The 16,329-nt window shown below is 39.6% G+C and overlaps 1 protein-coding gene across 2 annotated transcripts in view; it reads left to right on the plus strand.

Moving 5' to 3' along the window:
• Window positions 1–6,327: 6,327 nt before the first annotated feature.
• Window positions 6,328–16,329, plus strand: part of TRHR (thyrotropin releasing hormone receptor) — a 49,667-nt gene continuing 39,665 nt past the window's right edge. The window contains exons 1-2 of one of the 2 annotated variants that reach the window (XM_037010918.2): window positions 6,328–6,536; window positions 7,067–7,938. In XM_037010918.2, coding sequence (XP_036866813.2) covers window positions 7,150–7,938 — 789 coding nt within the window. In that variant the 5' untranslated portion in view covers window positions 6,328–6,536; window positions 7,067–7,149. Of the gene's footprint in view, window positions 6,537–7,001; window positions 7,939–16,329 lie in introns of those variants that run through there. The other variant, XM_037010917.2, reaches the window with a different exon arrangement.

The raw sequence follows: 16,329 nt of genomic DNA on the forward strand, positions 1-16,329 counted from the left end.
ATCCGTATATTCATAAAAAGGTATATTATGCAGCAATAAAAGGGAACAAACTACTGATTCATGCAACAAAATGGATAAATATCAAAAACATTATCCTGATTTGAAGAAGCCAGACACAGAAGAGTTCATACTATGTATTTCCACTTGCATAAAACTCTTTAAAAGATAAATATAACCTAGACATAGAAAGCTGGACAACATTTACTTGAGCACAGAACTGCTCAGCAGATAGAGAACTGACTAGGAAGGAACACAAGGCATATTTTAGGATGATGAAAGTTTTTGTATCTTAATTGTGGAGGTGGTTACAAAGTTCTACGTATTTGTTAAAATTCATGAAACTATGCTTAAAGTGAATTCTTTTCATTTTATGTAAATTGTACCTTACCAAATAGATTTTTTTTTAATGTCATGCATCTGGAAGCAGAGCTATGTGTCTATGCTTGTGTATATGACAATAAATAACTAACAGAAGAGAAACTAAAGGTCAACTGCTAAAATGCAAGATTTAGTAGACAAGACAAGCCCATTTTATTGATAAATCTTATATAATTATTCACATAAAGATATACATTTGTACTTGAGATTTCTAACACCTAGAGTAAGAATAAAACATGATCAGCTACCAGATGGAATTTTATTATAACTTAGTTAGAGTTACTTTTTTTGAAGTACATTAATTTTTAAAAGTAAGTTTAGTGTTCCCTAAAACATGCAATAAATCAAAATAAACACAAGCTCAGGAATTAGATGTTTTGATTAAAATTCTTACTCTTTTATCTTTTGGGTAGGTCATGTGCCCAAGTGACACTTTGGGAAAACCTGTAAATGTTGGCTGGTTCCAGAACATGCTTTGCCTGACCAGACAACAAATGGCACAGACTGTGGAGGGGAAGGAGCTATGTGTATGTATACATACTTTTTCATTTAAAAATATTTTTAGGTTAAGTTCCACTGCACTGTTTTTTTAAATTTAAGATCCTATTTTCTCCACAGATGTGGACATTAGGAAGTATGGAAGTCTCTATGGTACAGACACAGAAGGGAAGGGCAGCTTGAGCTAAGAATTCAGAAAATTACCGCACAGCGCATTTTACCTTTCAAAGTAAATGAGGTTTCACGCATTTTCCAATTAGCACAAACACGACTTTACAATCTCATTACATAAAGTATTTTCTTTTGTTGATCAACAGCCAACAATTTTCTTTGGCTAATATTTAAATTTCAGCAAAAATAGATTTTGACTTTTTTTGTATAAAGTTTGCCAAATGCTTTCTTCTCCTGCAGGCTCTGTGATGAAGTGCTTACACCTGAGCAGAGGAAACTGAAGGATCCTTGGTTCAGGATGGAGGTGATTCAGCATCATACCCTGTGCTGACTTTCTTTTCTACTTCCAGAATCCAGACCTTATATCCCAGTTCCAGTGATCAATTCTTTTGCCATGGTTTCTGCGTCTGAATCTTAACGTGATAGACTGCATCACACTCAGCACTTCTAAACCTGGAAAATTGCATAGTTATACAATTTGTCTCAGGAAACACAATCTTGTGCAGGTGTTCTGGGGCCAAAATTTTCTGATGTTGCCCCCTTTCCAAATCTTTTCAGGTTACTTGCACCCAGTTTTTTTTTTTCTTCCCTGACCCTCCTACAGCCCAGGCCACCATGGACCACTAATCTCTAGCCCAAGAGATCAGCCTTTGCAGGTATCACTCAGTGGTTCTTAACCACTGTTGTAAAGACCAAGCTTAGGCTTCATTTCCTGACTCATTAAATCAGAATACCTGGGAGAGGGGCCTAAGCATCTGTGTTTTTGAAAACTCTCCAGATGATGCTGAAATTCAGCCAGCAATGAGAAGGCTGGGAATAGGATCAAATAAGGGAGGGACAAAATGCAAGCGGGCCCCCCAAAAACAGTAATCAAGATATAACTTTAATGAAATATTTTTAAAAACCAGTATGAATGCAAAATAATCCATAAAAAAATTTCAAAATTTTAAGGAAAGATCAGTGCTTGGAGTCTGAGGTGAAAGGGAAAACTGACAATATTGATCCTGTCTTTAGGTAAAAATTTGACATTTTAAGTCATCACAGACTTCTTACACTAACAGTAATTTCTAAAAAGTACTCCATTACAATATTGATTATATTAACTCCTAAGGTTTTTGGTGTTCCTTGAAATTTTGCCATCTCTTCACCCAGGTCTGGGCCCTACAGACCACTGGCCTACTTGAATTCTCGACGTTATCTCTGACCTGTTGAGACCTGTTATCTCTGACTGCAGCAAGCATAGATACTCTCTTTTGCTCACCTACTGCCACCTGCCAAGCCAAGCTCCAGTTATGACAGTATGAGATAGTGACATAAACACAAGGAGAAGTCAGCTGCTTTGTCCAGTGTCCCAATCTCTTCCTCAGGTCCTAATCCAATTCTAGGATATACCCAAATATGAAAGAATGAATATGGGTACAGAATACCTGTACCCAAAATATGAAAGAAGAGTGGGCTGGTATGTACACTTTTTAAACTCTCTCTAGAAGACTGATTCATCATTGCTCCCCACCTCCCACATCAGAACCCTTGAGCTAGATCATAGAGTACAGGTCACACAAAGTGTGGGCCACAGAGCAGAAGCATCAGCATCACCTGGAAGTTGATAAGAAAGTCATATACTCAGGCCCCATCATGGGGCTACTCAAACAGCACTTTGGGGATGGAGCCAGAAACCTGGGCTTAAATAAGCTCTCCAGGATTCATATGTATGCTAAAGTTTGAGAAATACTGATTGTGTAAATGATCATCTATCTACAAATGGGTTTCTGACAACTAGCAGATAGCCACCTTTTCTCTAGAAAGCTAAGATCACCTCCAGAGACAAGGGCAGGGCTTGCCTGAACTCCTCTCCTGTAGAGGCAGGCAGTCCCTGCAGGGGTGATACCATGTCAGCCATTGTGTCCCAGGGACAGAGACCTGGCCAGGCAGGTGGTTCCCTGGGATAGCCAGGAAAGGGAAAACCAGATTCCAAGGGCAAGTCGTCTGGTTGGGAATGCCAAGAGTGAGAAGCAGAAGGGCTGAATCTTTCCTAATGCTCTAGGGCTATGTCTGAGTTCACACCAAAAAACAAGTCCCAGCTAGGGTCCAAGGACATTCTTACGAAGGAGCCTGTGAAGTCTGAGGCTCATTTTTATTGATGCTAGGCCAAGTGGTACTTGAGTGAGAAGGCCTGGATAAAGGCATAATAATGTCAGAGAAAACAGGGTGAGCCTGAAATGGGTTTGCCATTTACACCACTGTAGCCATGACCTACCAGCCTTTCTTCAAAATAGATGTCTCTGGACTATCTTCAAAGAACATTTCTCTCTCAAGAAGTATTCTCATTTCTCTCAGAAGTATTCAACAGATAAAAAAGGCATAGTTGGTACTATTGTGAGAAAAATCATCTCAACCCAAGTGTAAGGTTTATTCTAACTGAACCCTATTTTTGTGCAGTTCTTTACTCCTAAGGAACATTCAGTAAGTATTATCTGATTGGGGTTTACAAATAAAAAGTCTAGCTTATGAAATCAGTTACTTTGAAAATATAATCCTGCACAAGAGCATGAAGTTACTGCAATGTACAGGTAGGTCTGCGATGGTGGAGTCAGACGTCCGGACCCTCCAGAGCTGAAAGAACAACACTTTTAGAGGGAAGGGCAAATGGTCTAAGATGGAGCAGAAAGGACTCCGCACTGGAAAACCTGCCTGGTGGCCATCAGCTGTAGTCTCGCTGCCTGCTCAGACTCCTCATGGCCAAAGCAGAATCATGAAATTGCGCCCCTGCTCCCCTAAATCCTTGCCATTTTACACAGCTGGGCTTTGCATATTCTATCTCCTTCTGTCAGAATATCTCCTACTTAGCAAAAGGCAGCTGTTCTTTTCTTCAAGATTGTTCTCAGATGTTCCCTCACCTCTGAAGCCCTATGTGGTCTGTCTTTCCATCAGCCCTCTACCACAATGCCTTCCCCCTCACAGCCTACACCCCCTCAATATCCATTTTTAGTGCATATCTCCCTAAAACTGTTTATAAGTCTGCTTCTCCCAAAAGTGCATGGCTTATTTGGAGTTAAAAATGAAATTGTATATACTAGGTGCCTGGAAAAATAATAAGAGTTTAACAATAATGTGCTAAAAAATGAATAGAGACCCAAATCGGAGACTCCAAATTGAATAGAAATGCTGAAGAATGGTAGGATTTGGAATGGAGGTGGAATTGTCAGAACTGAAGTTGTTCTTTGATAGAAATGCTGAAGAATGTGGTAAGATTTGGAATGGAGGTGGAATTATCAGAGCAGACAGGACTGTAGATACTCTCTCCCCTCATCTTTACTACCCAAGAGGAAGACTTGAAGTAAGGTCCTTTCAGGAGGCCTGGAAACTCACTTAAATCCTGGGAGACTGAGAGGGGAGGATGTGCTTGGTGAAGTAGGATTTTTCAAGAAGTTATTTTGGATTGGAGGCGGTGGGGTTGGGGCAGGGTAGGGAGGCAATGCCTTCACCTTAGAAAGCATTTCTCGTCCTGAAATGCTATGGAAGAAAAGGGGTGTTCCCAGTAATCTCTGTCTTCTCATCCAGGGACAGAGGTAAAGGGGGCATTCATTGTCCAGTGTGCTAAACCACACTGGGGAGCAAACCAACATGTTTGAATTAGCTACATTCTAGTCCAGCAAGCTAAAATGTAGGGGCAGAAATTCTACTCAGAGTGGAAAAAATTGCACTGGGCTGGTACCCTCCACTGCCTGTCTCAGGAATGTGCATTGGAGGCAAGGGTCAAGACTCAAATGGCAGTGGAGGCCAGGTACACGTGGTCACTGAGGGAAGTTGACTACTGGAGGGAGGCAGCATGGAGTGAGGAAAACAGGAGAAGTCCATCCTCTCGAGGACTCCCACAAACTGCTACACACAACCACTACTTGGCTTCAGATGATTACTACTTCTGTATGGGAGTATGGGTCATGATTTCCAGACCTTTCTAATTTTTAGGAGTCAGAAATCCAGATTTAGTATACAATTTCTCAGTTTTGAAAGATAGACAATAATCAAATCACACTCGAGCCTACTTTGTAAAGGCCAAACAATACATGAATACATATCTGAAAGCTGAATATGGGTTGGGGTCACTAACTTATAACTGCAGATGATTTGGAAAGAAAAGTAGATACTCAAGGAGCCCTTGATAGTTCAGAGGGTAGAATTAACTCAATGTTATCCAGCCTCACTTTCCTTTCATTCTTACACAGCCCTGAACACTCCCAAGGCTTTGATACTCCCAAAGTCCTATATATTCAAAACTCTATTCTATCATTGACATTTTCCAGAAGGAAGAACATCTAAAGTTCTTAGAACAAAGAATCAATCCATTCACCATATAGGGCTGCTTTTCATTGTCAGTTAATTAAGGTGGACACACATTAACATTTGGTCTATTCAGTTCCTGTCTGGAGAAGGGAGTTCCTACAAAAACTATAAGGATTTGCCCATGGGCTAATTTAGAGAAATAAAAATCAAGCTGAAGTACATTTTTCTAAAATGATAGGGTCTATAAGACCTTATGTCAGAGGTGTTGTACTAGAGTGGCCCTAGCCTACATGTCCACTAGATGTGTCTTCCACCTAGAAATAAATTGACATAAATCATTGCTGGGTGGTACATGTGGTTGGGGGTCCCCAGGGTGGGTGAGAGGATAGAGGCACCCAGAGCACTTGGAAAGATTTTAATAAACGGCAGAGACAGAGTTGAAAAAAAGGCTTAATCGTATGTACTTTTAAATTGATGTTCTTAGTTCAAACAGTTTAGGAAAAAAATCTTTATAAGCCTCCAAAGATTGCAGCTGAAATGGTTTAAAATCAATTTTAACTCATTTTCCATTCATATAGTATGAGAGAAGGGAGCCAATTTCATTGGCTCACTGGAGAACTAGGTTAAGGGTTTTCATATCAGCCTTCAAGGGCTGTGTCTGGACTGAGAAGGGTTTACTATCCCCAAAGTCCTATCACAGGGACTGTAAATGTCTTGCAGGAATGCTCAGGTCCTAGAGTTCCTGTAGAACTTAGACTAGAAGCAATTACAAAAGCAGGTGTTTCTGGCCCGTTTGCTTGTGATTTTAGCCTTCTCTGAGGACTGTATCATCAGCACCTTTAAAAGTAAGTCCTTCAAGGCAAGAAGATCATGAATCAGTCAGGACTGACTGGCACTGGTGAGTGAGAGATAGAGAGAGAGAGAGAGAGAGAGAGAGAGAGTGTGTGTGTGTGTGTGTGTGTGTCAGGGAGAGCGCGCGTTCTCACCAGGGGACGGTCTCTGATTTGACAGCCTCTCTGCCGCCCCTGCTGCGGCTGTGTGGTCTGTCAGCGGTTGCAAAGGGCTGCGAGGGTTCAGAGGAACTGCAGCTCTGAAGACGGAGCACTCTCAAGCACTCTGAAGACGAGCTTTCCTGCAGTGTTGGAAACTTGGGCTTATTACTGCTTCCTCTACCCGGAAACGCAGGCGTCACTACAAAAGAAAAGGTGAGAGAAGAAATTGTTGTCTTTTGGGTATGTGGGGCAGGGACAGGGGGAAATGAAGTCCTGTACGCTTCTTATTTTGCAGCAAAAGGGTCTCAACCTCTAAGAGCAAAGGAGGCAAATGCTAAATTCCTGCAAAGCTTCATCACTGAACCTCTTGGCTTTTCTCCCATACCTTTTTCTTTATTTTACTTTTCCTAAGCATCTAAGCAGTTTCTTTTGTATTTGTTTTTCAGTTAGCAGATATTGTTTAGTTTTTCACATTGGGCACTTTTTCAAACTAGGGAGCTTTTTTTGTTCCTCTTTTCTTAAGCATTTTTTCCTACAAAGAGGAAACTGATTCCTCTTAATGTAAGCGGCTGCGCCCTCCTACAAGAGAGTTTTAAACAGGAGTTTCAGAAGTGCCTGTGAGCTCTGTTACTATAGACACATGGGAGGTGAAGGAGAGGAAGTGAGAGTTACCTGACGGTGACTGTGACTTGATCTGAAGTGGCGACGCTGCGAGTAAATGTGGACTGTGTCCCTCTTCACAGGTGGAGAGAGCACTGTGACACAGACAGGGCTCTGGACAGAAGATGTTCTGAGAAGTGTTTCAGAGGCAATCAAGCCACTAAAGATGGAAAACGAGACAGTAAGCGAGCTGAACCAGACCCAGCTTCAGCCGAGAGCAGTGGCGGCCCTGGAATACCAAGTGGCCACCATCTTGCTGGTGCTCGTCATCTGCGGTCTGGGCATTGCGGGCAACATCATGGTGGTGCTGGTAGTGCTGAGGACCAAGCACATGAGGACCCCCACAAACTGCTACCTGGTGAGTCTGGCAGTAGCCGATCTCATGGTCCTGGTGGCCGCCGGCCTCCCCAACATAACTGACAGTATCTACGGTTCCTGGGTCTATGGCTATGTTGGATGTCTCTGTATTACTTACCTCCAGTACTTGGGCATTAATGCATCCTCTTGTTCGATCACAGCCTTTACCATTGAGAGGTATATAGCAATCTGTCACCCCATCAAAGCCCAGTTTCTCTGCACATTTTCCAGAGCCAAAAAGATCATCATCTTTGTCTGGGCTTTCACATCCATTTACTGTATGCTCTGGTTCTTCTTGCTGGATCTCAATATCAGCACCTACAAAGATGCTATTGTGGTGTCCTGTGGCTACAAGATCTCCAGGAATTACTACTCACCTATTTACCTAATGGACTTTAGTGTCTTTTATGTTATGCCTATGATCCTGGCCACCGTCCTCTATGGATTCATAGCTAGGATCCTCTTCTTAAATCCCATTCCTTCAGATCCTAAAGAAAACTCTAAAACATGGAAAAATAACTCAATCCATCAGAATAAGAATTTGAATTTGAAGACCTCCAATAGATGTTTCAATAGCACAGTATCTTCAAGGAAGCAGGTAAGCAAATCCGAATCTCTAAATCCACAGAGGAAATGTGTGATAGGGTTCCTTGCAGGATGGGATCAACTTTGTCCTACTTAGCTGGTGGCAAAACCAAAATACAATTACGCAATGTTTCACAAAGTAAGCTTCTGCTTTGCATATTAAATCTATCTCTAAAGTAACTAAACATCTAAAAATAGTTGGGAAAAATTTGATAGTACATAAGCAGGTACAAGTTCAAGTACTGTTAAAATATAAGGAAATATAAACAAACAGAAACTTAGAAATCCACCTTTAAAATGTTTGTGCTTCTCTGCAAAATGTTATCAAAGTATTTAGATCATTTCTGGCTTCTGCAGAAAGCAGATTTCAGAATCCTACTGCGTGACAAAGAGCAGACAAGATAGTTTGAGAAAAGATGAGTCAGAGAAATAATGAAACTTTCCTTATTGTTCCATAGTTGCTCAAGACTGAGACCCACATACCTGAAAGGGGTTCCTGGACTTACTTTTTAGCCTTAATAAGCAAAGAGTATGTTACCTCTATAACCTCCTGTGCCAGGTCCCTACAAAGTGTCTCATCATGCAAAAGCTGAAAATGCACTTTGCTCAGAAAATGGTCTAAAAGATAGGCTAAAACCAAGCTCAACAAAGAATGCTTGAATTTTCTAAAATGTCTATTTTTCCCAGTAAACATAACTAAAACCCCTTTATGCTTTCAGATCACCTGAAATTCCATGGGGCTACAGTTGAATAATGGTTTTACTAGTGAATGAAGTGCAAATATATATCTACATTTACAAAATTGTTCAAAATTACTCATGAAATTAGCTTTCAGTTCCTTTTCCTTCTTTGTTCAACAGAATAAACAGATAATTAACATTTACTTTCCTAACTAAAAAAGAAAAGTTGAAATCACCAATACTGGCTCTTTGAAATGGTTTGAATTCTGTCTTTTTTTTCCTGCAAAGAATACAGTTCTTCTGGTGTGTGTAGATAGAAACCGAATGTACATTTTAAAGTATGCATATGGACTATCCCTAGACTAGAGGGCTTCCTAAACTCCAGATTAGCTGCTGTATGAAAAATTATAATTGGACATATGAGCACACAGTGAAATAGGCTACTAGTAACTATAAGGGTTTCAAATATGCATGAAACGAATAATAAACTCTAAAAATAAATGTATATAGTATTTTAAATGATATTGTGATACTTGATTTTTATAACATTTACTATTAAAGATACCTAATGACAGGAAGGGAAGGTCTAATCAGCTATTACTAACTCTCAGATTTCTATTGCTTTGGGTCTAGCAACATATTACCTAATACAAGGCATTTTTGTCCATCTTTTCCTAAAAGTTGTTTAGGGGAAATTTAGAGAGATCTGCTGACCATCTGCCAAGACAAACAATAACAAAGACAGTAAGAGTAAATAATATGTACCTCTCAATTAACGATTAAACATGGGTTAATGTCTACAGCAGAGAAGGTCAGTGAGAAAATTAATTCATTAGACATCATTTTATATTCTTGTTATAAATTCTAAAAAACTGTTTGTTCTAATGCCCTTCTTTTCAATTATAGTCATTAGTACCTATCAGCATTAATAATGTGCTTTAAATTGCTAATTATGTTACATGGTCCCACTCCTATTTCAAAGCTGTTAACAGATAGGCTGTCTTTATAGAAGCTGTGTGATAGAAGAAAAAAGCCAAAGATTTTCCTCTAAAAAATTCTGGGCTTAATTGCCAGGTTTCTAACCAAACTGTGTGACCTTGGATAAACAGAACCCTCTTAGCCTCAGTTTCCTCATCTAAAAAATGAGGACAACTAGCAACATCCAGGGTTGGCATGAGAGTACACAGAAATGTCTTATGTGAGACACTTAAAATGAAGTGGTGATTAACACCTGAGAGTTAGTCTTCCTCTTAGTTTTTTAATACATTGGCAACTGTAAGGGAAATACAGATGTGTTCTTTAAATTATTTGTTCATCATTTAAACAAAGATCATCTGTGGAACAGGTGTGTATATGACACAGTAACTTCTCTAAGGAGCTTTTTAATGATGAGGGCATTTGGAAATGTATTCTGATAGTGTGGTGCTGCCACAATGACATCACTAGCAGCTGGCATTCAGGAGTGAGGGGCGCCAGGTGTCCTGGAATGAGCAAGACAGTTCTGCACAGTGAAGAAATGCCCTGTTACTAATGCCAATAATGCCCTTATAGAGAAACACATAATGACATTTAATCAATAGAACTGCATTTAAGTAATATGTTGTGTTATTCAATCTTGATTATAGACAGGATGTGAGGTCAGAGAAAAGGAAGGAAATGTTGGGCCTAGAGGGATCAGAGAAGGCTTTATGGAAGAGGTGCCATTTTAGAAGGCTCTGGAAGGATAGGGACCATTTGGAAAGTAAAAGTGAAGAAGGACAGCACTCTCCACAGAAAGGACATGGCTGGAAAGAGAACGTTTCAGCTTTGGAGAGGGGCAAGGCGGGGCACATGCAATAGGGAATTTTATGGGATGGAGTGACTTGGTTGACTAAAATGAATGATGTCTTTGGGGGAGCAGTTAAAAATAAGATTTGGTTGATAGAAGTGTGTGTATTTGTGTGTGTGTGTGTGTGTGTGTGTGTGTGTAAGAGATAGAACAAGCAAGCTATGAAGGATCCCAAGTAGAGGCAGAGAGAGAAATGTGAGCTGGGTGCAGAGGTGCAGAGAATGAGTGGGGAGTGGGAGCAGCGAGAGGGAAGTGGTGTGTGCAGTGATGAATCTGACAGCTGTGGACATGGCAGATTCAGAGCCAGAGACTGGTAACAGAAAGACCACTTTGGAAGTTGATGGTAGTGATTCTCTTCTGGAAGAATTTAAAGTAAGGTGTGAATCAGAGAGATGTTTCAAAGAAAGACAGCGCAAGATGTAAATGTATTAGATGCAAATGAAGAAAGGACAATTCAGTGTGGCACCCGTGTTCTGAGACTGGAAGAATTGAATGAGAATGAGTGAGTGGAAATGAGAGCCAGGAGGGGAGCAAATTTTGTCCAAAATCAGTGACCTAGCTTTTTCCTCATTTAAAATTGTTCTTTTCTTAAATCGTCAAAAGGTTCAAACCACTACTTCCTATAACCCGAGGACTTTTATTTTAATGTTTTTCCTGTGTTTTTTTTCTTTCAGGCAAGTTAATTTACATTTTAATAAATATTCTGCCTGGGCCAAGACCTTCTAACCAAGTTATTAAAGTCAAATATGGATAGCCTAAAAGAACTACATTTAAAAAAAGAAACAAAAGAGCACATTTATATGTAAGGGAAATATGAGTTTTATTTATTTGTTTTTGATTTATACCCCTCATGCAGAAAATCCAGGCCAGAGTATTTTTTTCCGTGATTCAGAAATTCAATTATATTTTAGGAAACCAACTGTCTATTTAGTAAATTCAGTGAAATAAATTACTCAAAATAATGGCTTGGAATTGTGTAGACAAAAGAATTGATGATCGACTACATCTTTGGCTTTACATTGGTTGTTTTGATGTAGAAAATATATGGTTTAAATGATCACTTTTGTCCCATTTCAGCTCTCTACGTAATGCCAAAAGATTCTTTCAGTTCAGCCAATTCAGGTGTTCAGTATTATGTAGATAAATTATCTCTATTATTGACTATATATTTCAAAGGAATTAATGAGATCTTTTGATACTTCAGAGACAGAAAAACATCTTGATAAAAGATGATACTATGAATAAATATATTCAATGAAATATTTGCTTTCCGTAGGATGCAGGGGTGTGCAGAATGTTTCTTAAATCAAGCTACCGGTTTTATTTTCCATTGAATAACTCTAATGTAGTTTTCTTCTCTTACTTGGGGGGAAAGTGTGTCACATAGTCCAAATTTATGGCAAAATTTCATTATGGGTTTTATTTGTTTAAGCTAGCCTTTAAAATACTAAACAGTCTTTGTTTCCATAAATTTCTTAAAAGCCTTCTATCTTACTAGAGAATGTTGGTGGCCCAAGAAACAAAAGCAACTTCCCTTTTTAAAGCACTACATGCCTTTGCTTGTTGCTGTTGTGTCGTTACTGATGATCATATAAGAGCGATCAAGTGTCCTCTTGAAAACACAGAAAACTAGGAGTAAGAAAAAAGATGTACCTTACCCCATCTCTCAAAACCACTATTATTAACATTTTGTTATATTTTTCTTCTGACATTTTTCACTTACTTTTTAAATGTAATCAGTCAAAATATGTATATAATTTTATACCCTGCTTTTCCATAAAATATTGAAATTAATATTCTCAATGAGAAGAGCAGAATAAAAGAAAATGGATAGGATGGTGACTAAGTTTTTCTCAGACTCAGTTTTCTCATCAATAAAATGGGAGTAACAGTTATCCATAGAGTTCTTCAAATTCAATGAGATGCACCGGTCAAAGTTCATCTTTGGTGTCCTCCCACCTGCCCTGTCAGCTACCCCTCCCTCACTCCTGCTCTCAGGGATCTGCACCCCACGGGCAGCCTCTGAGCCACTGTGCAGCCCTCTCCAGCAGTGTGAAGCTCTTGCAGACAGTGAAGAAATCAGATGAAGGGTAGGCGTGTCCTTTCTTTTCCCCTGCCTTCCCCCAAATCCTGCCTGTGGTGCTGCTTACATTTTTTTTTCTTTTTTTACTTTTATTTTTATTTATTTTATTTATTTATTTATTTATTTTTTTTGAGAGGGCCTCTCTCATATTTATTGATCAAATGGTTGTTAACAACAATAAAATTCAGTATAGGGGGGTCAACGCTCAATGTACAATCATTAATCCATCTCAAGCCTAATTCTCGTCAGTCTCCAATCTTCTGAAGCATAACGAACAAGTTCTTACATGGTGAACGAATTCTTACATAGTGAATAAATTCTTACATGGTGAACAGTACAAGGGCATTCATCACAGAAACTTTCGGTTTTGATCATGCATTATGACCTATAAACAATCAGGTCAAATATGAATATTCGTTTGATTTTTGTACTTGATTTATATGTTGATCCCACATTTCTCCTATTATTATTATTATTTTTATTTTTAATAAAATGCTGAAGTGGTAGGTAGATGCAAGATAAAGGTAGAAAACATAGTTTAGTGCGGTAAGAGGGCAAATGTAGATGATCAGATGATCAGGTGTGTGCCTATGGACTAAGTATTAATCCAGGCTAGACAAGGGCAGCAAGACATCCACGGATGCAGAAGATTTCTCTCAAAGCAGGGGGGGGTGAGGTTCTGAGCCTCACCTCTGTTGATCCCCAAATTCTCACCTGATGGCCCCCCTGCAACTGTGCCTGTCTTAGGTTGTTCCTCCCTTGAGGAATCTTACCCGTCTCTGGCTAACCAGTCATCTTCCGGAGCCATACAGGGAAATGTAAAGTTGGTAAGTGAGAGAGAAGCCATATTGTTTGCAAAGGTCAGCTTTTTACTTCTTTGCAGATTTATGCCCTGTGGCTTCTATGCCCAGCACTTGTCTCGAGGTATCTTTACCACCTGGAGGAATTATGATACTCGGTAACTTCGATATGAGGCACGAATTCTATTTAAGGGTTGTAATTAGGAAGGAAGAAGAAAAGCTATAGAGGTAGCATATGGAAGAAAACATGGGAGGATTGATCATTTCTTTGACATATCTTCTTGTAGAGTACCTTAAGTATGTATAGGTTTTAAACTACTAACTAATTTGTACACACATATTAACATAATAGGAATACGGTGACATAAACAAAGCAAATCTATAATTACCATCCATCTAAAGTGAAGCCAAGAAAACCATTTAGGCACCCTAGGCATTTGTGAAAATTTATCTATGATATGATGGATATTGTCCAACTGTACTTGAACCATCAGACAAATTAAAGCAGCCCATTTCTGGGATCTGTTCACATCCCATATGTTCTTTTAACCATAGATAGTCTATAGTCATGAGATTTTGGAGTGCTACAACTTGCACCCCTCCCAACTCCTGGTTGAGTTCCAACAGTACAGATCCACTCAAATTCGTTGTCTCACTGTATGCACATGCCAGTCTAGACATCTCCCTCCTCATTCCAATGGCAAGTCCAGGAGACGGTGGGCTGGATGCAGCCACAACCACAGCATCGTCCGGATCCCTGTGGAGGCTTTTTGATGATCATCCCCCGGCACAAGTCCTCCAGAGAGTGCTGATGCCGGAAGCTCCTCCTCATATCGTATCTTAGTTCATTTTCTGGGTATCCAAGCTAGGCCTTGATCTTCTGCATAGAAACAAACAGACCCTTTGCCCACACTTTGACATGCCCTCTATACCACTGTGCAGAACTCATTGGAGGTCAGCACACAGTAACTGCTTTTTTTTTTTTTTTAATTAAGAGAAAGGAATATTATCAGAAAAGAGTACCTCCATAGCTGATCATCTGATACCCTTTAAGTGATCAACATTAAGGATATTTAAAGCATGCGTTGATCTTTGATTTACCAATAGTTTTATCCTGTCAAGGAGTAATCCCCCTTTTCTTTCTTTCTTTCTTTTTTTTTTTTTTTTAATTTTTAATCTACACTTACATGAAGAATACTATGTTTACTATGCTCTCCCCTATATCAGGTCCCCCCTAACAACCACATTACGGTTACTGTCCATCAGCTTAGCAAAATGTTGTAGAGTCACTACTTGTCCTCTCTGTGTTGTGCAGCCCACCCTCCCCTTTCTCCCTTCCCCCCATGCATGCTAATCTTAATACCCCCCTTCTTCTTCCCCCCCCTTATCTCTCCCTGCCCACCCATCCTCCCCAGTTCCTTTCCCTTTGGTACCTGTTAGTCCATTTTTGGGTTCTGTAATTCCACTGCTGTTTTGTTCCTTCAGTTTTTCCTTTGTTCCTATACTCCTCAGATGAGTGAAATCTTTTGGTATTTCTCTTTCTCCACTTGGCTTATTTCACTGAGCATAATACTCTCCAGCTCCATCCATGTTGCTGCAAATGGTTGGATTTTTCCACTTCTTATGGCTGAGTAGTATTCCACTGTGTATATGTACCACATCTTCTTTATCCATTCATCTATCGATGGACATTTAGGTTGCTTCCAATTCTTGGCTATTGTAAATAGTGCTGCGATAAACATAGGGGTGCATCTGTCTTTCTCAAACTTGATTGCTGCATTCTTAGGGTAAATTCCTAAGAGTGGAATTCCTGGGTCAAATGGTAGGTCTGTTTTGAGCATTTTGATGAACCTCCATACAGCTTTCCACAATGGTTGAACTAATTTACATTCCCACCAGCAGTGTAGGAGGGTTCCCCTTTCTCCACAGCCTCGCCAACATTTGTTGTTGTTTGTCTTTTGGATGGCAGCCATCCTTACTGGTGTGAGGTCATACCTCATTGTAGTTTTAATTTGCATTTCTCTGATAATTAGCGATGTGGAGCATCTTTTCATGTGTCTCTTGGCCATCTGTATTTCTTTTTTGGAGAACTGTCTGTTCAGTTCCTCTGCCCATTTTTTAATTGGGTTATTTGTTTTTTGTTTGTTGAGGTGTGTGAGCTCTTTATATATTCTGGACGTCAAGCCTTTATCGGATGTGTCATTTTCAAATATATTCTCCCATACTGTAGGGTTCCTTTTTGTTCTATTGATGGTGTCTTTCGCTGTACAGAAGCTTTTCAGCTTAATGTAGTCCCACTTGCTCATTTTTGCTGTTGTTTTCCTTGCCCGGGGAGATATGTTCAAGAAGAGGTCACTCATGTTTATGTCTAAGAGGTTTTTGCCTATGTTTTTTTCCAAGAGTTTAATGGTTTCATGACTTACATTCAGGTCTTTGATCCATTTTAATTTTACCTTTGTATATGGGGTAGACAATGGTCCAGTTTCATTCTCCTACATGTAGCTGTCCAGTTTTGCCAGCACCATCTGTTGAAGAGACTGTCATTTTGCCATTGTATGTCCATGGCTCCTTTATCAAATATTAATTGACCATATATGTTTGGGTTAATTTCTGGGGTCTCTAATCTGTTCCACTGGTCTGTGGCTCTGTTCTTGTGCCAGTACCAAATTGTCTTGATTACTATGGCTTTGTAGTAGAGCTTGAAGTTGGGGAGTGAGATCCCCCCTACTTTATTCTTCTTTTTCAGGATTGCTTTGGCTATTCGGGGTCTTTGGTGTTTCCATATGAATTTTTGAATTATTTGTTCCAATTCATTGAAGAATGTTGCTGGTAATTTGAGAGGGATTGCATCAAATCTGTATATTGCTTTGGGCAGGATGGCCATTTTGACGATATTAATTCTTCCTAGCCATGAGCATGGGATGAGTTTCCATTTATTAGTGTCCCCTTTAATTTCTCTTAAGAGTGACTTGTAGTTTTCAGAGTATAAGTCTTTCACTTCTTTGGTTAGGTT

Source organism: Manis javanica, chromosome 2 (genome assembly GCF_040802235.1).
Source record: "Manis javanica isolate MJ-LG chromosome 2, MJ_LKY, whole genome shotgun sequence".
In the NCBI taxonomy this organism is placed as follows: Eukaryota; Metazoa; Chordata; class Mammalia; order Pholidota; family Manidae; genus Manis; species Manis javanica.